At 44.0% G+C, this 23,797-nt stretch overlaps 1 protein-coding gene across 1 annotated transcript; it reads left to right on the top strand.

Annotated features, from left to right (window-relative positions):
- Nucleotides 1-13,705: 13,705 nt before the first annotated feature.
- Nucleotides 13,706-23,561, top strand: LOC129830366 (rho-related GTP-binding protein Rho6-like). The gene is made up of 5 exons (XM_055892891.1): nt 13,706-13,996; nt 14,933-15,020; nt 19,221-19,330; nt 19,516-19,650; nt 20,902-23,561. The coding sequence occupies exons 1-5, from the start codon at nt 13,877-13,879 to the stop codon at nt 21,145-21,147; spliced, it is 699 nt and encodes a 232-aa protein (XP_055748866.1). The 5' UTR covers nt 13,706-13,876; the 3' UTR covers nt 21,148-23,561.
- Nucleotides 23,562-23,797: the final 236 nt, after the last annotated feature.

Raw genomic sequence — 23,797 nt, 5'->3', positions numbered from 1 at the left:
TTTTCCCTCATTCAACTTTTTCACTCCGGACGCTTTATCTGGACATGGTTCGTCAACACCTTCAACAGCCGAAGCTAAGTAGTAACATTAACATGATGTCTTCTAATTGCAGTCGCTGTACTCATAATATACAGGAGAACGATCGCAAGCCCAGCTTCAGACGCAATCGTTAGGCAAGGGTATTTTCAGTGTAGGAAAGGAAGAAACAGCGTCTGTGCCACCAGTAAGTACAGATAGTAACGTTAGTATAAATCCCCCCGCACAGTCCCCGCAGCCGGACAACTTTCTCATGGCTTCTGGAGGGAAATGCTGTTGGAATGCTCAACCGGTGTCGCTCATTCAGGCGACAGAAACTTTCAACCGGTTTTCCCCATTATGTAGCGAGTCGGAGTCGGAGTCTGAGTCTGAGTCTTCTCTTGTCTCTACTCCTCCCGTTACGGGGTCTGAGACGCCGAAGGCTCCCACCGTTAGCTCTGACAAATTGAAAACCCTAGTCATTGGCGACTCCATTACCCGCAGTATTAGACTTAAAACGAATCACCCAGCGATCATACACTGTTTACCAGGGGGCAGGGCTACCGACGTTAAGGCTAATCTTAAGATGGTGCTGGCTAAAGCTAAATCTGGCGAGTGTAGAGAGTATAGAGATATTGTTATCCACGTCGGCACCAATGATGTTAGGATGAAACAGTCAGAGGTCACCAAGTGCAACATAGCTTCAGCGTGTAAATCAGCTAGAAAGATGTGTCGGCATCGAGTAATTGTCTCTGGCCCCCTCCCAGTTAGGGGGAGTGACGAGCTCTACAGCAGAGTCTCAGCACTCAATCGCTGGTTGAAAACTGTTTTCTGCCCCTCCCAAAAGATAGAATTTGTAGATAATTGGTCCTGTTTGTGGGTGAGTCCCAGAAAGAGGGCCAATTATCTACAAATTCTATCTTCTAGCCTGACCTGCTAAGGAGTGACGGACTCCATCCTACCTGGAGGGGTGCCATCCTACCTGGAGGGGTGCTCTCATCTTATCTACCAACATAGATAGACAGGTAGGGGTTTCGTAACCGCAGGCAGAAACAGTTAAAACTGGAATAGCAGCAAGGCCGGGCGGACTGGGGACAGCAAGGGCTCTAACTCCTTTAGAGTTAGAGCCCTTGCTGTCCCCAGTCCGCCCGGCCTTGCTGCTATTCCAGTTTCAACTGTTTCTGCCTGCGGTTACGAAACCCCTACCTGTCCCAGACCTGCTGTTTTCAACTCTTAATGATCGGCTATGAAAAGCCAACTGAGATTTATTCCTGATTATTATTTGACCATGCTTGTCATTTATGAACATTTTGAAAATCTTGGCTCTCTCTAATTTTCTCCTTCTCTCTTTCTCTCGGAGGACCTGAGCCCTAGGACCATACGTCGGGACTACCGGCCGTGGTGACTCCTTGCTGCCCCCAGTCCGCCTGGCCTTGCTGCTATTCCAGTTTCAACTCTTCTGCCTGCGGTTATGGAACCCCTACCTGTCCCAGACCTGCTGTTTTCAACTCTTAATGATCGGCTATGAAAAGCCAACTGAGATTTATTCCTGATTATTATTTGACCATGCTTGTCATTTATGAACATTTTGAAAATCTTGGCTCTCTCTAATTTTCTCCTTCTCTCTTTCTTTCTCTCGGAGGACCTGGGCCCTAGGACCATGCGTCGGGACTGCCGCCCGTGGTGACTCCTTGCTGTCCCCAGTCCGCCTGGCCTTGCTGCTATTCCAGTTTCAGCTGTTCTGCCTGCGGTTATGGAACCGCCACCTGTCCCAGACCTGTTGTTTTTCAACTCTTAATGATCAGCTATGAAAAGCCAACTGAAAATTATTCATGATTATTATTTGACCATGCTTGTCACTTATGAACATTTTTGAACATCTTGGCATAGTTCTGTTATAATCTCCACCCGGCACAGCCAGAAGAGGACTGGCCACCCCTCATAGCCTGGTTCCTCTCTAGGTTTCTTCCTAGGTTTTGGCCTTTCTAGGGAGTTTTTCCTAGCCACCGTGCTTCTACACCTGCATTCTAGCTGTTTGGGGTTTTAGGCTGGGTTTCTGTACAGCACTTCGAGATATTATCTGATGTACGAAGGGCTATATAAAATAAAATTGATTGATTGATACAGTACAGTAGAGCACAGTACAGTAGGGCACAGTACAGTAGACCACAGTAGAGTACAGTACAGTAGACCACAGTAGAGCACAGTACAGTAGAGCACAGTAGAGTACATTACAGTAGAGTACAGTACAGTAGAGTACAGTAGAGCACAGTACAGTAGAGCACAGTAGAGTACAGTACAGTAGACCACAGTAGAGTACAGTACAGTAGAGTACATTACAGTAGACCACAGTAGAGTACAGTACAGTAGACCACAGTAGAGTACATTACAGTAGACCACAGTAGAGTACATTACAGTAGACCACAGTAGAGTACAGTACAGTAGAGCACAGTACAGTAGAGCACAGTACAGTAGAGCACAGTACAGTAGACCACAGTAGAGTACATTACAGTAGACCACAGTAGAGTACAGTACAGTAGAGCACAGTACAGTAGAGCACAGTAGAGTACAGTACAGTAGGGCACAGTAGAGTACAGTACAGTAGACCACAGTAGAGCACAGTACAGTAGAGCACAGTAGAGTACATTACAGTAGAGCACAGTAGAGTACAGTACAGTAGAGCACAGTAGAGTACAGTACAGTAGAGCACAGTACAGTAGAGCACAGTACAGTAGAGCACAGTAGAGTACAGTACAGTAGAGCACAGTACAGTAGACCACAGTAGAGTACATTACAGTAGACCACAGTAGAGTACAGTACAGTAGAGCACAGTAGAGTACAGTACAGTAGAGCACAGTAGAGTACAGTACAGTAGAGCACAGTAGAGTACAGTACAGTAGAGCACAGTACAGTAGGGCACAGTAGAGTACAGTACAGTACAGTACAGTAGAGCACAGTACAGTAGACCACAGTAGAGTACATTACAGTAGACCACAGTAGAGTACAGTACAGTAGAGCACAGTACAGTACAGTAGAGCACAGCACAGTACAGTAGAACACAGTACAGTAGAGCACAGTTCAGTACAGTAGAGCACAGCACAGTAGAGTACAGTACAGTAGAGCACAGTAAATTATAGTAAAGAAATTAGAGTAGAATATAGTTCAGTACAATGGAGTAGAGTTCAGTACAGTACAGTAGATGACACATGAGTAGAGTACAGTATAATGTAATATACTCTACTACTGTACTTGACCGTGCTGTACTCGACTGTGTTGTATTGTAGTGTACTGAACTATACTCTACTTCCCTTTACTTTACTGTACTAATCTAACGTCATGCTAATAGACTTGTTGTTTTATTCATAACAGGTTTTAATTGCTTCTGTACTCTATTGTACTGAACTATACTCTGCTCTACTTTACTTGACTGTACTATGCTCTATTGTACTGTACTGAATTCTACTGTTCTGTACTGTACTGTGGTCTACGGTGCTGTACTGTGATGTTTAAACTTGTGAAATATAGATGTCTATGATTGGTACAGATTAGGTCCGGTCTGGACCAACCAAATGTGGTCTTGTTTGGTGGCAGAGCTCGTTAGAATAATAGCCAGTTTTTTAAATAATACCCAAACATGCAAAGGTGGATATTACATATTTCTACCTTTGTGTACCTATTCAGGATACATCACCGTGAAGAGAATGACATTCATAATTATGCATTTCTGTATAGTACAGATCAAGGACCCATGATGTCATTCTTTTACCATCCACTTCACAAACTGTAGTTCGATAACCAAAAGTGATTTTTTTCAAACTCATGGTGTCATATCATAGCTGACACCCCATTCTTTGAATCTTAATTCGGAGTACATATTTGACGTGGTCCCAAAAATCCGAGGGAGAATTTACTGTCATTCTGTTACCAAACTTTGCATCTGCAATGTTCCTCATAAAAATGTTTTTTAGTAAAAAAATTGTGGCAATTGTTAAAAGTAGACTTCTGCATTAAAAACAAGGAAACAAATATGTTTGATTGTCATGTACACCGGATAGGTGCAGTGTAATGCATTGTTTTACAGGGACACCCATAATAGTACGGCGCCCCTGGAAGAAATTAGGTTTACGTGCCATACTCAAGAGCACATAGACCGATTTATTTCAGCTTGTCGGTTCGGGTATTCAAACCAGCAACCTTTCTGTTGCTGGGCCAACGCTCTAACAGCTAGGCTACCTGCCGCCCATAAAGGTCTGGGGTGGGCAAAGTTATTTTTAGGGGGGTGTGATTTTTACGGGTTAAAAGAACACACACAGTATGTATAAATTATGAATGTGTTGGGCCAGTAACCGAAAGTTTGCTGGTTTAAATCCATGAGCGGATTAGGATAAAAATATTTTGATGTGCCCTTGAGCAATGCACTTAACCATAATTGCTCCTATAAATCACTTTGGAAAAGAGCATCTGCTAAACTACTAAAATGAAAATGTAAGAATTGCCACAGCCTGTTGACTTGACAGGACCTCCAAAAAAATAGGCATGCTCTGTTTTGCCAAAAACAATGGTTTATAGTTTTGAAAGGAGGATGGAGGGGGTGGCATTGTGAGGAAATGGGAGTGGTGTTTTAAAGAGGTGATGTGGGACTTTCCTCCCCTCAGACAGAGAGACAGACAGCACAGAGCCTAACACCAGCAAGTGCAACTCCATTGTTTGGACGACTTCCTGTCCCTGCCCTTGGCACTCGTGTGCGCAGAAAGCTTCCTTCCTCCCTGGGATTCTAAAACTGATCCATAATGACTTCCGCATAACCCCAGTCATCACTAACAACAACCTACCCAACTCCTAAAAAGCGGAGGTCTATTCATTAGTCGGATTCTGTTGCAAGATGTTTTGTCTGTTGCAAACCTTTTGCAGTGAAAACGCAGGTTTCTATTGGACAAAGTCAGGTCCCGCCCCGTTTGCTCTGTTTGCTTCCGTTTGGTTCCCAGAGTAAACGGTAAACGTTTTCCATTGCAAAACGTTTTGCAACGGACAAAACATTTTGCAACGGAATCTGACTAATGTATACACCCCAGGTGTTGGGTACGCAACAGCCTAGTTTGATGTTCATACTCCAATACTGTGGTTTACAGCCCTACTCTTGGAGAGCCATTCATTTATTGGGGAAACACACCCACATAGTAATGTAAGTAGGCCACTTAAGTATTCAATTGATTCTTTAAGCAGTGAACTTAAACAATTAACTAACAGGTTCAGGGGCTCCCTGTGACCAGGATTAGATTGCTGTTCTTCACTCTGAAGTGAATCTTGGATAGATCTTCTAAAATGGAAACAATTATAATTTCTGCCTTTGAAATCTGCCTGTGCAAAGAAGTATCCACTAAATGGATTTGTATTTGTTAATGTGAACAATTTTGACTTGTTTGTTGAACAAGTGACAATTTTCACGAGGTCTGAGTTTGAAAGTGATAAAGATTCCAATTCACATCAAATAGGTAGTGCACAGTTCATCGTTTTTACAATATTTGAAGTAATCTAACATAATGCGAATAGACTTGTTGTTTTATTCATAACAGGTTTTAATTATTGTAAAAACTGTAGCATGTTTAAAGGCAATTAATAAACGCTAAACATTTCCTCCGAATTTCCTTTTTATGATTACATTTGTGTATAGAATATCATTTAATCAATACCTTATTTGCATAATGCAACCCCCTCAACCACGTCTTGTTTAAATTATGCAAATTCCGTGGCTGCAAGGCATGCTGGATGTGATTTCTTCTGCTTATTGGTCGTGCCCATCCTACTGCGCGACTGATGGAATATAATTTTCTTGCGACACAGTTTATTGTGGCGGTTGTGGCTATTTTGAAGAAATAAGCACTTACCAATGTTAGAAACAACAGTTTTTTTAGATTCAGGAAAACCTCAACTTTGCTTATCTCTTTGGCGTCTTGATCTACAGTATCAGTATCTATAGCACCTTCATGGACGATGTCATATAAAGCATACTACGTTTCTCACATATTAAATCTCTCTTAATGCACTGTATGCTTTATTTCATACATGTTCGCTCCCTGAGTATACTAGTGTATCTCTCTTTCAAACACACACACACACACACGACAGTGGGGTCTGAAAAGTAAGATAGCCCAGTGGGTGAACATGTCACTGCTGTGTATACAGCCCCTTCACTTTGTGTTATCTAATGGGACATTCCCGGTCAAAGAGCTGTAGGGGTTCCAGAGAATGGATGACCACCACCACAACCGGTCAAACCATCATAGTATAAGCCTTACTGCAGAGGTGCACCCCACTATTACTGTAGCATTAGAAGTATAGTACTACTGGCTGCAAAAATGACTATGGTAAATCTAATCTGTTTAATGGGAAAAGAAGAAATCTTCTTGAAAATGATTAATAAAACAGTCTCAGGAGGAGGGACAGTGAACATCTTCCCCACATCATGCCTGAAACAGACTAGGTTATGCAACACATCATTGTGAAACAAACACACAGACGTGCCCAAGCCGATGAAGAGACAGGGAAAGAGACATTGTGTGTGTGTGTGTGTGTGTGTTAGAGGTGGCACCAAAGGCTCCCAAGTGGTGTGGCGAAAGAAAGAACAAATCTGGGGCCTGTAGTTTTTCCTGACCTGGTAACCTAACCAGGAAAAACTCTGGACATTATAAGGTGATGACGTGACTAATCTGTTGTAAAAAGGGTTATTATGGGCTACGATGGGACCAGAGTTTTTTTAATCAGGTCACATGCTTTTTTTTTTTTACTGGGAAAACTCCTGGCCTTGGGGAGGATGAAAACCCTGTCAAACTGCAGCAACCTTGTACTTGTTCATCTGAATTATGTTTTAAAGTACTGGGGGGGTTCCTAGACACAGAGAAAGCCACATGATTGGACAATAAAATTCACAGGCCTGAGACTGCTTTATACAGGTTTGTATCATTGTAGTCCTGCCATATGCAACTGCAGGTCTAATAAAAAAATGTACTCACAGTCTATATCAGATATCGTGTTTATTGATTCATTCCAGTTAATCATTTTGGATTAAAAATCTACACACAATACCCCATAATGACAAAGCAAAAACGTTTTTTATAGATTTTTACACAATTCTAAAGCAAAAAATACGGAAATACCACATTTAGATAAGTATTCAGACCCTTTATTCAGTACTTTGTTGAAGCACCTTTGGCAGCAATTACAGCCTCAAGTCTTCCTGGGTATGACGCTACAAGCTTGGCACACCTGTATTTGGGAAGTTTCTCCCACCTTCTCTGCAGATCCTCTCAAGCTCTGTCAGGTTTGATGGGGAGCGTCGCTGCACAGCTATTTTCAGCTCTCTCCAGAGTCCGGAAGCCACTCTTGTATTGTTTTGGCTGTGTGCTTAGGGTCGTTGTCCTGTTGGAAGGTGAACCTTTGCCCCAGTCTGAGGTCCTGAGCGCTCTGGAGCAGGTTTTCATCAAGGATCTTTCTGTACTTTGCACCGTTCATCTTTGCCTCGATCCTGACTAGTCTCTCAGTCCCTGTCACTGAAAACCATCCCCACAGCATGATGCTGCCACCACCATGCTTCACCGTAGGGATGGTGCCAGGTTTCCTCCAGACGTGACGCTTGGAATTCAGGCCAAAGAGTTCAATCTTGGCTTCATCAGACCAGACAATCTTGTTTGTCATGGTCTGAGAGTCATTAGGTGCCTTTTGACAAAATTCAAGCGGGCTGTCTTGTGCCTTTTACTGAGGAGTGGCTTCCGGCAGGCCACTCTACCATAAAGGCCTGATTGGTGGAGTGCTGCAGAGAGGGTTGTCCTTCTGGAAGGTTCTCCCATCTCCAAAGAGGAACTCTAGAGCTCTGTCAGAGTGACCATCGGGTTCTTGGTCACCCCCCTGACCAAGGCCCTTCTCCCCCGATTGATCAGTTTGGCCAGGCAGCCAACTCTAGGAAGAGTCTTGGTGGTTCCAAACTTCTTCCATTTAAGAATGATGGAGGCCACTGTGTTCTTGTGGACCTTCAATGCTGCAGAATTGTTTTGCTACCCTTCCCCAGACCTTGAAACAATCATGTCTCGGAGCTCTACGGACAATTCTTTTGACCTCATGGCTGGGTTTTTGCTCTGACATGCACTGTCAACTGTGGAACCTTATATAGAGAGGTGTGTGCCTTTCCAAATCATGTCCAATCAATTGAATTTACCACAGGTGGACTCCAGTCAAGATGTAGAAACATCTCAAGGATGATCAATGGAAACAGGATGCACCTGAGCTCAATTTCGAGTCTCATAACAAAGGGTCTGAATACTTATGTAAATAAGGTATTTCTGTTTTTTAGGTTTTATAAATTTGCAAACATTTCTAAAAACCTGTTTTCACTTTGTCATTATGGGGTATGTGTGTAGATTGCTGAGGTATTTTATTTATTTAATCAATTTTAGAATAAGGCTGGGATGTAACAAAATGTGGAAAAAGTCAAGGGGTCTGAATACTTTCCGAATGCACTGTATGACTGCCATCCCCATGAGTGTATCACCCTCCTTCAGGCCATGTATGAGGCATGCAATGATTTCAATACAGACCAATGTCAGGCTTGGATTCGTCGTGCCAAAATGTTTTTCTCCAGGTGCATGAACAATTATATGATATTTACTGTGATTTCGATGAGAACCTATGGCCAAATGCTCAAGACAGTTTATTTGATTACATTGTGAAAGATTTCTTCAATGATCACACCTTTGATCACACATGGGATAGAAATTATGGAAATGTGATCTGTCAATTTTAATGGTTAGTGCAAGTGTATTGCCTAATGTGAAAACAGTGTAATGTACTGTAATTTACAGTACTGTAGCATACTACATTCAAAGGGCAATTTTGAAACATGTATCTTACATTTTTTGCAATTGGTTGTTAAATAACTACATTGAGAAGATATCATTATGTTGTGTTTTGGTGATTAAACCAATGTAGTCATTAAAGTTCACAGTAAACTTATATTTTGGATCAATGGTTGTGTGGTGAAAGATGTCTACAAACAAAATGAACGCACAATGAAAGTGCTCACCTTACCAGTTTTGAGTTTTGTACTAAGAGTTTTGAAAATTCACCAAAAAACTTGTGAAAATAGTACCAAAGCGATTAAAAAAAACTGTAGTAGCCTACAATTGATCAGACTGGAAAATAGTCTCGTTTCTATGCAATACAGCATGTCGGGTCGCTATTGCTTTCGGCACATAGAGTTTTTGTTTTTGTCAGTCGGGAGTGATACTTGTTATCACACTTTCTTAATACCGGAGGGAAGTGGAGAGCGCGCCTTGAGCTTTGTGCATTGTGCCCGACCTGCGATTTCCTTGAATCTGATTGGTCAAGATACGCAAAGCATCTGCAGGAACACTCCGGATGTGAAGGACAGAGAAATTGTGCGCGAGTTGACAAATCATTAGGCATATCAAAGGAAAAAAATTTACCTGCACTTTGCCCCACTTTTTAACACTTTGCGTCGATATATTTTATGAAACTAAATCAAAAGGGATGTGGCAAAATTCCGCCTCGCCACACGTTTTCCGGTGCCCTGATGCATGCGTTGTCAGCAAGCGTGTCAGGGAGGAGCACAAAGAACAATAGCGAAAATAAAAAGCAAGGGCAATAATGCAGTTTGAATGAGGAGGAATATACATGCATAATAAATGACTTACACTCTATATACAAAAGTACGTGGACACCCCTTCAAATGAGTGAACTCAGCTATTTAAGCCACACCTGTTGCGGATTTTTTTAAATTATTTTTATTTAACTAGGCAAGTCAGTTAAGAACAAATTCTTATTTACAATGGCAGCCTAGGAACAGTGAGTTAACTGCCTTGTTCAGGGGCAGAACAACAGATTTTTTTACCTTGTCAGCTCAGGGATTCAATCTAGCAACCTTTCGGCTACTGGCCCAACCCTCTAAACACTAGGCTACCTGCGCTGATAGGTGTATAAAATTGAGCTCAGTGACTTTCAATTGTCATAGGATGCCACCTTTCCAACAAGTCAGTTCTTCAAATTTATGCCATGCTAGAGCTGTCCAAGTGTAACGGATGTGAAATGGCTAGCTAGTTAGCGGGTACGCGCTAGTAGCATTTCAATCAGTTACGTCACTTGCTCTGAGACATTAAGTAGGGTTTCCCCTTGCTCTGCAAGAGCCGCGGCCTTTGTGGAGCGATGGGTAACGATGCTTCGTGGGCAACCGTTGTTGATGTGTGCAGAGGGTCCCTGGTTCGCACCCGAGGTCGGGGCGAGGGGACGCACTAAAGTTATACTGTTACATTGATGCTGTTGACCCGGATCACTGGTTGCTGCGGAAAAGGAGGAGGTTGAAAGGGGGGTGAGTGTAACGGATGTGAAATGGCTAGCTAGTTAGCGGGTACGCGCTAGTAGCATTTCAATCAGTTACGTCACTTGCTCTGAGACATTAAGTAGGGTTTCCCCTTGCTCTGCAAGGGCCGCCGCCTTTGTGGAGCGATGGGTAACGATGCTTCGTGGGTGACTGTTGTCGATGTGTGCAGAGGGTCCCTGGTTCGCGCCCGTGTCGGGGCGAGGGGACGACGTAAAGTTATACTGTTACACAAGTCAACTGTACATTATGTTATTGTAAAGTGGAAACGTCTAGGAGCAACAACAGCTCAGCCACGAAGTGGTAGGCCACACAAGCTCCCAGAACGGGACCGCTGAGTGCTGAAGCGCGTAGCGCATAAAAATCGTCTGTCCTCGGTTGCAACACTCACTGCTGAGTTCCAAACTGTCTCTGGAAGCAAAGTCAGCACAGAAACTGTTTGTCTGGAGCTTCTTGAAATGGGTTTACATGGCCGAGCAGCAGCACACAAGCCTAAGATCACCATGTGCAATGCCTAGCGTTGGTTGGAGTGGAGTGATGTAAAGCTCACCACCATTGGACTCTGGAGCAGTGGAAATGCGTTCTCTGGAGTGATGAATCACGCGTCACCATCTGGCAGTCCGACAGATGAATCTGGGTTTAGCAAATGCCAGGTGAACGCTACCTGCCCCAATGCATAGTGTCAACTGTAAAGCTTGGTGGATGAGGTATAATGGTCTAGGGCTGTTTGTTATGGTTCGGGCTAGGCCACTTAGTTTCAGTGAAGGGAAATATTAATGCTACAGCATACAATGGCATTCTAGATGATTCTTTGCTTCCAACTTTGTGGCAACAGTTTGGGGAAGGCCATTTCCTGTTTCAGCATGACAATGCCTCCGTGCATAAAGCGAGGTCCATACAGAAATGGTTTGTCGAGATCGGTGTGGAAGAACTCGACTGACAAAGCCCTGACCTAAACCCCATGGGACACATTTGTGATGAATTGGAATACCTACTGCGGGCCAGGCCTAATCGCCCAACATCAGTGCCCGACCTCACTAATGCTCTTATGGCTGAATGGAAGTAAGTCTCCACAGCAATGGTCCAAAATCTAGTGGAAAGCCTTCCCAGAAGAGTGGAGACTGTTATTACAGCAAAGTGGGAACCAACTCCATATTAATGCCCATGATTTTGGAATGAGATGTTCGACGACCAGGTTGATTGCCTTGGCAACACCATATTGTAAAGCATTTTTTACATTTACATTTCACAAATGCTCTTATCCAGAGTTATTAGGTTTAAGTGCCTTGCTCAAAGGCACATAAACAGATTTGTCACCTAGTCAGTTCTAGGATTCAAACCAGTGACCTTTCAGTTACTGGCCCAACGCTCTTATCAGCTACGCTACCGGCCACTGACAGGAATAATTGGTAAGAAGAGAAAAGGTGTCACTAGCTAATGTGCCTGTGTGCTGTGCTGTCCTTACTTCACCTGGAACATTTCAAATTCTGAAAAAAGGGGGTATTCCTTTCCTCCCTTCCCACTCCATCTCCTTCTTTCGCTCCCTCTCCCCCTTTCATCTTTCTTTCTGTCTCCTAAAATCCTGGGAGTCTGCCTGAGCCCCAGTGTGGGTTTCTATCCCTGGTTGAAGGAGGTTTCTGGGCTCCATAATTACCTCTTGGTCCTGCAGCCTTACCAGAGGGAGCATGACACATTCTGCTTGACATTGGTGACACTTGGCCAGGGTAAAACCAGCTTCACACCAGCCTGTGACAACCCCCTCCTGGGCAGCTCACCGAGGTCAGGTTGAAAGTACAGTGTTAAAGTTGAAAAGAAACGATCAACATGATAAGAATGTATACATTAAAACAGGGACAATTTAGGAACATGTTTGGCTGTGTGTTATTCTAACACAGTCCACTATTTCCTGTGTATTGTTTTGTGGGGTGGGTTATTACCGTGTAGCTCAGTCGGTAGAGCATGGCGCTTGCAACCCCAGGGTTGTGGGTTTGATTTCCACGGGAGACCAGTACAAAAGAAGTATGCACATGTATGCACTGTAAGTCGCTCTGGACAAGAGCGTCCGCTCAGTGACTAAAATGTCAATGGTTCTCTGCGGCCCAGTCTTTCGAGCTGTGCTGTAAATTTCCATGCCCAAGGAGCATCCTCGTTGCTATAATGTGCTGATTTATACTATTGCATTTCATGCCATAACAGTATGTGGCTGTTTGTGTGTATACCCATTCATGTTCTGTATAACTTGGCATGCTCCACTTCCTCCCCAAATGGCAGACTTTGCAGGTTCTGTGGTGTTTCAGAGTCATGAAGCCATCTTTCATCTATTCGGGCTTGGCAGTCAGTGTGCTCTGATTGGCTGTGCTACTGTCACCACACGCTAACTCTTACATGAACATATGCTCACTCACAGGCACACTAGCACGCCACACACACACGCTGATGACACACTCCCACACAAACATGTTTTTCAGCACACTGGCTGCACCTGCGCATTGCACCCAGTCAGTCATTGCATACTCCGTCTCTGTTACATAGGGCATTTTCTCTGTTCATATGATTGGTTTCCTGCCAAATGCATAGAACTTGATGAGAAGACATATACTAAGTGTAATTCTTCTTCATTTTAAAAATCCTGTTCAAGATCGGGGTGAAATATAAGTAGTGGAGTTGGGTCCACCCGTGTCTGTGAAGCCACAAGGGTAGGCAACACTTTCCAAAGTTGCTTGCCAAGGCTGTGATCCCGTGAACTTTGACTTCAGATAAGCGTTTACCTGTCAGGAAACATTGTTTTCGAAATACACACAACAGCATTTTTCATATAAATCTATGCAGAAAAAGCTACTGCTGGGCATGAAGAAGTGAGCAGGTACTTTCCATTGATTTATTCATGGAAGGGTTCCTTCAGATGATTTAGTCTGTGTGTGTGTATGTCTATATATATATATGTGTGTGTGTGTGTGTGTGTGTGTGTGTGTGTGTGTGTGTGTGTGTGTGTGTGTGTGTGTGTGTGTGTGTGTGTGTGTGTGTGTGTGTGTGTGTGTGTGTGTGTGAGAGAGAGAGAGATAGAGAGCTAGGGTGAAATAAAGGTGTCAATCTAGATCTATAAAATGGAACTGAAGCTTGTAAAGCGGTGAAGTAACATTGTTACACATCACGCACTGGACAGGGATAGACTATACGCAATTGAATACTTTAGAACAAAGTTGACTACCAACTGACTACCAACCCTAAACTTGCATAGCCTATGCGGTGCGAAACGCATGCTGCGCAACAATGAGCAGGACGTTCATTTTCATTGGCTGGCGCGACAATATAAAGTTCAGCAGCTCCATAACTCAGCGCATACCGCTGGCAGCAAGCGTCATCGAAGGTGTACTGTACAGCATCCCGGCGGAATGCACTGATAACTGACTGAGGATTTACACGTGTTTTTCTTTCGCATATCAATTTATTGTGTTCGTCAACCAAATCGTATTCACAATGAAGGAAAGGAGACTTACCCAGCCTCTGGTGGCGAGATGTAAACTGGTGTTGGTTGGGGATGTTCAATGCGGAAAAACGGCGATGTTGCAAGTCCTTGCCAAGGATTCCTATCCTGAGGTATGCAATGTCTACACCTGGCACATTTGACTGGATTATATTAGCCATATCCTAAATGCACGCGGAATAGGCTACATACACAGACTATGAAGAGATGACAATAGCCATAGAAACGTCATTCTAATTCTATGATAATAACGAATAGAAGTTTAATATTGCATTGTTTTCTGTGCTTGAGGAAGGGTTGAATAAACCGGAAAGGATATGCAAGTCAGTACAATTCCTCTGAGAACTTCAATGTTGAGAGAAATTTCAAATGGTGCTTAATTTCAAATTGAGTGCATAGCGCGTAGAGCTCACTGTACAATCTTGTTGGATGCATTTGCAGTTGGTTTTGGTTGTGTTTCAGATGATGTTGTTCCCAATAGAAATGAATGGTGATAAAATAATGTATTGTGTCCTGTTGGAGTCATGAAAGCATTATTCACGATTCGTTCATGATTATTCGTAATAATGGTACCATCCACATGAATGTAGAAGTGTTCAGAAACATTCTATTCTCGTTTACAGTAAAAGTGACTCCAAAATCACACAATACGTGATTTAATCACCGTTCATTTCTATTGGGAACAACATAATCAAAAACACAACCAAAAGAAACTGCAAATGCATCCAACAAGTTTGTAGAGTCACATGCTTAACGTAGTGCTAGGAATATGGGACCAAATACTACACTTTAGCCTACTTCAATACACATACAAATGAATAGGTCCAAATACCAAGGGGCAGGACTAGATGTATAAAATGCTTTCCTTTCTAAACAGTAAAACTGTTCAGATGCCTTATTTGGTCAGACAGACAGCACAGCAGCCACAGACTGGGATGATCATTATGTGTCAATCTAATACGGCTGATGATTACCGGGGTGACTGTTTCACAATGACTGACCGTATTATAATGCGTAGCTAATGAACTCGCTCCTTTCTGTATCCACAGACATATGTTCCAACAGTGTTTGAGAACTACACAGCGTGTCTGGAGCTGGAGGAGCAGCGCGTAGAGCTCAGTCTCTGGGACACATCAGGTGAGCGTTACACTCTGCACACTCCGTGTGCGTACATCCAATATACCTTACAGTAATTGAAGCATGGATTTGAGCGTATCCAGGTATAATAAGCCTTAATAACGTCTTATAACAAAGGTTATAGTGTGTCATGTCTCTCTATACAAGATGCTCTACCTGTAGATATAGTGCAGGAGGTTTTTGATGCGTGAAATTAAGTTCAAGTCCAAAAGCACGCCATTTGAAATGTGTCTCAACATTCAGGTTCTCAGACTAATTATACTGTAAAACCTGACTTGTAATTTCTTTCCAGTTTAACATTTCCTTTCCCACCCGCCCTGAAAACAATGCAATCAGAGAGTTTGCGTAACCAACAGTAGGCTAACTGAATGCCCATTGGCCATTGTCTCACGGTCTTATTTAGCATCATAGTGTATACTGTATGGTTGTTAGTTGTTTGTTATTGTTTTCCTTTAAGATAGTGATCTGTTGAACCTTTTATACAGGACTGTTGTCCTGCTGCTTATCACAGGTAGTGATGTGGTTGGCTGCTGAGGTCTGAGAAGTTCTCAGACAGAGGTGACACAACATTTGAATGCAAATGACCATTCGTGTGCCTGCCTGTTCTCTGTTTCGGTCTCCTCTCCCTTCGATTTATCTTTAGAAGGCATAGAATGACGTAGGCCTAATTCATTTGGCACTACAGTGATCTCATTCCCAGGAGACAAATATATCACCCTTTCGCCACCTACCCCCTTACTAGAGGAATGTCTAATAACTTGTCGGCTCTACATCAAATATGACACCTATAGCGGGCACACACACACGCACGCACGCACGCACGCACGCACGCACGCACACACACACACACACACACACACACACACACACACAGTGTTGTGGTGACAAGGTAGGATCCTTCTACATCTTGAAACTGGTGAACATGATCAACAAAACACAACCAGTTCCATGTTGTTGGGCTGCTATGATTAACCTCTACCACGGGGATTTCTGATTGGGCTCCATGGAGTTCAGTTGTGGCAGTTGACCTGCAGTGAGGGGGGGGTTCATTGGCCAGGGGGTTGCCTCTGCATGAGTGGTGGGAATGGTGTGTGTGTGTGTGTGTGTGTGTGTGTGTGTGTGTGTGTGTGTGTGTGTGTGTGTGTGTGTGTGTGTGTGTGTGTGTGTGTGCGTGCTTGCGTGCGTGCAACAATGATGACGATGCAATCACAATGACAAGGTCCTTACCTTTTTCAGTGCACCGTCTAATGAGTCTGGGCGGCTGATGTCGAACCCAATGTGGAATAGACGTTGAATTGACGTCTGTGCCCAGCGGGAAGCGTGTACAAAATGACGTATATAAGAGAAAACATCACAGGATTCCATTCTTTCGCTTTGTCTGTTTCACTTCAAAAGAGATGGACCGAGCTGGATGCTCGTCCACTCCATAGCGAAAGTCCCGTTACATAATTACCATATACATTTTTCACACCTTGTTTTAAAGCTCTGCCCAGCTCTTCCCACCTTTATTTTCCCCCACAAAACAGTCTAGTCGCTTCTATCTATCTGAGCTCTGTGTCTATCTCTCTAACGTCCTATCCTGGCAGTGCTCTTGTCGTTCATGGCCACACCAAGGTTTTCTCTAAATGTACTATTACTAAAGTTGGTGTTTATACATATATCGCTATTATCATGTTTACTGATGGTCTGTGGGGGGAGAGCGAGAGAGAGAGAAAGCCTAGCTGTTGATGATTAAACCATGAACAGCCATATCATTATTTTCTCTGAGATTGCTCTTATTCTCATGTTATTTCTTTATTTTCCTTGGCTGAGGGTGTGTGAAGAGAGGCAGAGGGTCACTTAGGGTCAGGCTGCTGCCTGTGCTTTGCTGTGGAGTGGGCTGTGTTGTTTTGTGTGTTGTTGTGTAACAGAGTTGCTGTGCCTAACGATTCCCCCTGCCGCTCCTCTCTGAGTTCATGATCGAGCTCTGCGGCTGCCTGTTCTCACCGTCTCTCTCACAGTGACCGGACTCAAAGTGAGATGCTCCGTTAGTTCTCGTTCCCTCTGCCTCTCCAGCCTCCGTCAACAAGCAAATAGTTTATCATTCGGTTTTTTAGACTCCTCCTTCTCCCAGTGTTGTGTGTGTGTGAGCCCACGTCCAGGGAGGGGAGGTGTGTGTGGGGGGTGTATCATGGCTTGTGTCCTCTCTCAGCTCCAGGGCTCAGAGCCATCATCATGTCTGTTTCCCCAGTGTTGCATCACCCTGGGCTCCTCTCTGCCAAATGCTGGCATTGTCACCTACTGGAAAAACAAGTCAAATCGCTACTATTCAGTTGCCTCGTTTCTTGCCTTTTCACACTTGACCGTTCATACAGTCATTCCCTGTGAACGTCAGACAATTGTCTCCCTCACATGAGAGCGTTTGTTAGGCTATTAATAATGGATTGGATCTGAAGACGGTGTCAGGCTGACAGTAGCAGGAGGGAATCCTATATCATCCAAATGCATTTCACACTCCCCATAGAGGCGTACGTAGGTCATACATCCACAGATGAAGCTTTTCTTAATTCATTCTTACCTGGTTGAGTTTGTGTTTCATACGTTTCCGGAGTAGGTTGAGAAGCAGGGAGAGGAAATTGAATCTGTTGCTGGTGCGGTAAGCGATGAGGGAACACAACAGAGGACGGACATTCAGTCAAGCGTCTGTTTTTAGCACAGGGACCTCCCTTTGCAACACTAACATACTAGCATACTTTTACACTTTGATGTATAGGCCCGCAAGCATTTACGCACACACACACACACACACACACACACACACACACACACACACACACACACACACACACACACACACACACACACACAACGCTCACGCACAGATTTTCTTCGCAGTTGTCTTCAATGTGTAACACGAGAAGCATTGGCTTTTTTTCTAATGACGTTGTACATACATACAGTATGTGTTCTGAATCATGTCCGTGTGTTGCTTCATACATGATACACTCGTAGAACAACCATCTATGAAAGGTTCTCCCTTGATAGAGAGATCTTCATTTCTCCTATCTGATTTCAAGTGGGATTTCTGCACAGACAAAGAGTTCAATATAAACCCTTTGGGTAACGCAGGGGTGTGATTGGGATAGAGTTATAGTGTACTGTGGCTCTCTCTTACTCTTTCTCTCTGTGTGTGTGTGTGTTTGTGTGTTTGTCTGCTTGTGTGTTCATTTGATTTATTGGCGAGTTCTTCTACTGAGTGGGAGGCGTGGGGCTTTAGTGAAATGACTTACTGCAGATCCGAGGGTGAGGGAGGAAGAAAATTGGAGTGTGTGTGTGTGTGTGTGTGTGTGTGTGTGTGTGTGTGCGTGTGTGTGGAGAATGGTTCGGGTGCAGCGGGGGGGGGGGGGGGGGGGGGGGGGGGGTATAATAGAGGGTTGGATTCAAGCATTGTCTACCAAGGCTGTTGCCGTAGTTACCGGGGGGAAGTGGGTGGTGTCCTGTGCTGTGTGGGGGGACAGACTCCTTGTGTTAATAGTCTGAGAGCAGTGCTCAAGCATCTTTGTCTGACAGCACCCAGCAGCCATCGTTAGCCTATAGCATCCCTGCACCCAGCCCTGGCCTTTACTATAGCATCCCAGCACCCAACCCTACAATACATCAAGCACCTAACACTCCTCATTCTTGGTCTTTAGTAGGGATGAACGTTGCCCCAGGGACATCACGATCCGATATTATCATGATACTTAAGTGCCCGGATACGATGCTTACTGCAATTCTCACAATTCTACGTGTATTGCAATTCGATACACTGATTTTATTGCGATTCGATGTTCCAAATACATTGCACACAATATGTCCGCTGCAGAGGGACGAGAGATCCATGAGAAAACGATCAGTCATGGAAAGTGCTGAAAACAAATTGGCTCCCTATTTACAAAGAAGATGAAGAACAAGCTATGAAGGAAAAATACTTGAGTTTTGGTGCAGGTACAACAAACTAGCACAAAAATAATATTGCAATATTGTCAAAATTATACGATATTCAGTCAAAAATAATATCCCAATATGTAACTGTATCAAACTGTTTTCTTTTCCCATCACTAGTCTTTATACTGTTCTGGTACGAATCATTCTTATTGCAACTAGTGGAGTCTCATTCGTTTGGTACTGTCCTTTCGAAAGCCCTGTGACTGACCCCAGTCGATCTGTTTGACCCTACAGGCTCTCCATACTACGATAACGTCAGACCCCTGTGCTACAGCGACTCAGACGCTGTGCTCCTCTGTTTCGACATCAGCCGTCCAGACTCATTTGACGGTGCACTGAAAAAGGTGAGGATCTTGTCATTGTGGTCGTCATCATCATCATTGCTGTTGTCAATTTCTTCTTCCTCCTCCTCCTCCTTGTCATCGTCACAATCATCGTGATCATGCTCTCTGTGTACCATGTACATTACAGCTGTGGTTATGATACATTATAACAACCTTATAACAGTCATATGTCCTTTTCATTGCAGTGGAAGACAGAGATCCTGGATTTCTGCCCCAGCACACGCATCCTCCTGATAGGCTGTAAAACAGACCTGCGCACCGACGTGTGCACGCTTATGGAGCTGTCCAATCAGAAGCAGACACCCATCTCACACGAGCAAGTGAGTCTCTCTCTCTCTCTCTCTCTCTCTCTCTCTCTCTCTCTCTCTCTCTCTCTCTCTCTCTCTCTCTCTCTCTCTCTCTCTCTCTCTCTCTCTCTCTCTCTCTCTCTCTCTCTCTCTCTCTCTCTCTCTCTCTCTCTCTCTCTCTCTCTCTCTCTCTCTCTCTCTCTCAATTCAATTCAATTCAATTCAATTTGCTTTATTGGCATGACGTAACAATGTACAAATTGCCAAAGCTTATTTACAATATAAAAATGAGAATCAAAATGGTCAACGGGACAACAGTAACAACAATAACTAAGTGTCAAAATAACCATACATTCAACAATAACAATAAACATACAGTAGAGTACATGTGCAGGTTGATTGGTCTGTCAGACACTGTCCCTCAACTTATGGCAGGCAGCAATGTAGTGCGCTGCCAACCCACAGCTCTCTGCGTCCTCCCCCAACAGGACGGGTAGCCTATCCTCATCAGAGAGGTCTTTGAAACCTTGAATAAGAGTTTCAAATTTGGGGAAATGACACTCTCTAATTGTTTTATATTTTTGACATTTTGTCAGGAAATGCAGCTCCGTCTCAGGTTCTGCTGTTGTGCAGTGGTTGCACAGCCTTTCCTCTACAGGGAGCCAGGTTTTCCTGTGTCTACCCTTCTCAATGGCAAGGCTGTGCTCACTGAGCCTGTACTTTGTCAAGGTTTTTCTAAGGTTTTGATCAGTAACCATAGTCAAATAGTTAGCCACGGTGTACTGTCGATTTAGGGCCAGATAGCACTGCATTTTGCTCTGTGCTTGTGCTTGTGTTTCCCAATAAGCAATGTAGTTTTGTTTTGACTGTGTTGTAATTTGGTTTATTCTGATTGATTGGATGTTCTGGTCCTGAGGCTTCAGTGTGTTAGTAGAACAGGTTTGTGAACTCAGCCCCAGGACCAGCTGGATGAGGGGACTCTTTTCTTTGCTCAGCTCTTGGTATTGCAGGGCTTGGTAGTGATATGAGAGGGGGTCACTGTATTTTAGATGTTTCCAAAACTTAATTGCTCTTTTTTGAGTTTTTATTATTAGTGGATATTTGCCTAATTCTGCCCTGCATGCATTGTTTGTAGTTTTCCTCTGGACATGTAGGAGAATCTTACAGAACTCTGCATCCATCTCTCTCTCTCTCTCTCTCTCTCTCTCTCTCTCTCTCTCTCTCTCTCTCTCTCTCTCTCTCTCTCTCTCTATCTCACTCCTGTTCTTCCCCATCGTGTTGCAGGGGTCCTCCATGGCCAAGCAGCTAGGCGCGGAGGCCTACCTGGAGTGTTCAGCCTTCACCTCAGAGAAGAGCATCCACAGTGTGTTCCGTACTGCAGCCCTGGCCTGCATCAACAAGCTGCAGCCCTCCACCAAGCCCAGCCCCGCCCGACGCCTCTCCAAGAGACTCCTCTTTCTGCCCGGCAAGTCTGACCTCCTCTCCTCCACCTTCGGCAAGGACAAGGCCAAGGGCTGCTCCATCATGTGAGGAAGGGAGTAGAACCCAGACAGTGGTGGCCAGAGAGGCACTCTGACCGGTCAAGAGGATAAAGGGGGGTGCGGGGTGGGGAAGGGAAAGTAAGGGGGAAGGAAGGGGTTTCTCTTTAATCCCTCTGGCCTCCCCAAATATCCTCCCCACCCCCACTGACGGCCCTCTTTAAAAAAGACTGCTACCCCTCCATGGTTTACTCTGTGTAATATATACTGGTCTTCTTCATGACCCCCCCCCCCCCCCCCATCCCCCACAAACACATACACAACAGACCCACACACACACACACACACACAGACACACACACCTCACCAGCATAGGTTAGTGCAGACTTCCTTTTATAATGACAGTGAGAGCGAAATGATATAAGAAAACATCAATTGTAAACACAGCTCACCTCTTTGTAGTGTTGATGTGTGTACCATCCCATCCATCATCCTTGCCCTAAATTAAACTTGAAAATGTTAACGTTAAAATGGGATCGTTGCTAAAAAAAAAGGCTGAGGTGGCCACCTCTACATTCCTGGCAATGAGAGGGAACGGTACCCAGAGTACCCAGTGTAACGCAACTGGGGGGGGGTTGAGAGAGTGGGCCTTAAATGAATTATTTCCATGACGACCTCTACAGTATTTATTTTAGGACATTGAATCTGTCAGCAATGAAACAGAGTCTGGGGGAGGGATATGGCAAGCACACCGCTCTTAAAAGAGGTAGTTGGGAGGATAGACTGAGCGAGTGCACGTCTGAAGGAGTGCTTATGTGACTCAACATTCACACGGGCCATTAACAGTAAGACGGAGGACATGCTGTGCTGAGAAAAGAAAAAGAAAACAGAGGATGATAGAGAGACTTGTTTTTCTTACTCCTTTAGTCGACCACTCTCTTCTTCATCTCAAGGTGTTTAACTTCAGACGTTGATGGAGTGGGGTGATATTTATAAGGCCACTTATACTGTCTAATAGTCTTTGATATTTGATTTACTCAAAGGAGAAGAGTCCCCCCTGGTTCCTCTAAGCCTCATTTGGATCATTCTTAAATCCTCTGACCTTGCACTAACGTAACACATAAAAGGTAAATCGTCCTTCACTATGAGCTTTTAACCGTAGCATTGAAAGAGTCAAGAGCTCACTCACTACGCCTCAAGAAGCTTACCGGTGGCAGGGATAAGCTGATCATGTCATTGTCAACACTGGGCTTAAAGAGAAGTCTCCTTGCTCCGCGATTGGTCACCTGAGACGAGACTCTCTGGAGTCGTCGTTCTTGTAGTGTGGCTAGTCATGATAGTACAGGATCAAGGCCTTTACAAAGCTGGGTATCTCATTCATACCGTGTGAAGAAGAGCTTAAGAAATGTAGATGGGGTAAAGAGTCCTGGGTGTGGTAAGGGGTGGGGGTGGGATGGGTTGGAATGAGCCGAAACAGAACTAACAGGCTGGTCCTGTCTGAAGAAAGTTATTTTTCCATTTTTGTCTGCTTTGTATTCAAATCTTTTAAGTATAAGTTAATTTCATTTTTTGGGGTTTTCTTCTCATTTGAAATCTGCTTTCTGCCCAGTCCTTCTTTAACTGTTTATTGTTGTCTCTGCTGTTTTTGTTGTTGTAATTCCTGGCGTCATCTTGTATTAGGAGCTGTCTACGGCTCAGCTAACGGAGGACTTCATGATTTGTTTGCACTGACAGGAGCTCTGACCTGTTTGGACATACAGAACACTGGAATTGAACGTGTTGCTTAGCAACAGTGCGAGCAGGGGCAGGCGTGAGCAGGGCTGCGGTGACTGGGATGCAGTTCCTGTCTCTGGGAGAAAAGAAAGAGGGCTTTTCAACCGGGCTCCTCACCATTTCATTTGTAGCACCAGACAGAGACCACTACTAAGGTGACGGCTGGACATTTCAGTCAGTAGTACACTGCTGAAAAAGATCTGAAAAACCTAATTTGAAGCCTCCGAACTCAGTGACAGCTCAGTGGCAGGTGTAAGAACAACACAGAGATTTTCAAAAAGCAAAGTGAGTACCTTTCCAAACTGAGTTCCAACCAAAACACAATTTTTTAGCATTGAGTGACGAAGCTCCAAATCTGCCTGCGGTTACTGATACACTGTTCAAACAAAAGTCAATTTGACTGAATACCCAGCCTTCATGTTACAGTGGGGACCGCTCCCACCCCTTTACTAAGAACAGACCATGTCTGGCTGTACTTATCCTGCCATTTGAAAGCTCCAAAAAGAACGACGTTGAAACGAAACAAAGCGTTTGGGATATGTAAAATAACTTGACCTTCATTTATTAATGAAATACTGTATTGCTGAATGTTGTCATTTTTATTTTTGACATTTTTCATTTGAACGGACACTGAGATTTCGGTCCGTCCTTTTTCTGTCGGGTTCTGAATAAAGTTTGCTTTTGTTCATCATACTCTCCGATGTTTCAGAGTTTTTGTGGGGTTAAGGTTTGGTGGGCCGTATGGGGGAAAGCAACAGCTATAAGTTGTTTTGAATGTTTATGAGGCATTATAACATGTGATGGGGTGGTGCCATAAGTAAAGTGTTATCAACATAACATACAGTATGACACTTGAACAGGTAGCTACACCCTCAAAGGCACCATCACACTCCCTGTGTAACGGTCGTCTTTCGGTGAGTGAGTAGACC

This window comes from Salvelinus fontinalis, chromosome 31 (assembly GCF_029448725.1).
Source record: "Salvelinus fontinalis isolate EN_2023a chromosome 31, ASM2944872v1, whole genome shotgun sequence".
Taxonomy (NCBI): domain Eukaryota; kingdom Metazoa; phylum Chordata; class Actinopteri; order Salmoniformes; family Salmonidae; genus Salvelinus; species Salvelinus fontinalis.
Note: the sequence above shows the minus strand (reverse complement) of the source record. Positions and strands in the feature narration are given on the sequence as shown.

Coding starts and splice junctions, on each gene's coding strand:
- LOC129830366 (XM_055892891.1), top strand. CDS start 13,877: ATGAAGGAAAGGAGACTTACCCAGCCTCTGGTGGCGAGATGTAAACTG. Junction 15,021..19,220: donor CAGTCTCTGGGACACATCAG/GTGAGCGTTACA, acceptor TTGACCCTACAG/GCTCTCCATACTACGATAAC. Junction 19,331..19,515: donor TTGACGGTGCACTGAAAAAG/GTGAGGATCTTG, acceptor TTTTCATTGCAG/TGGAAGACAGAGATCCTGGA.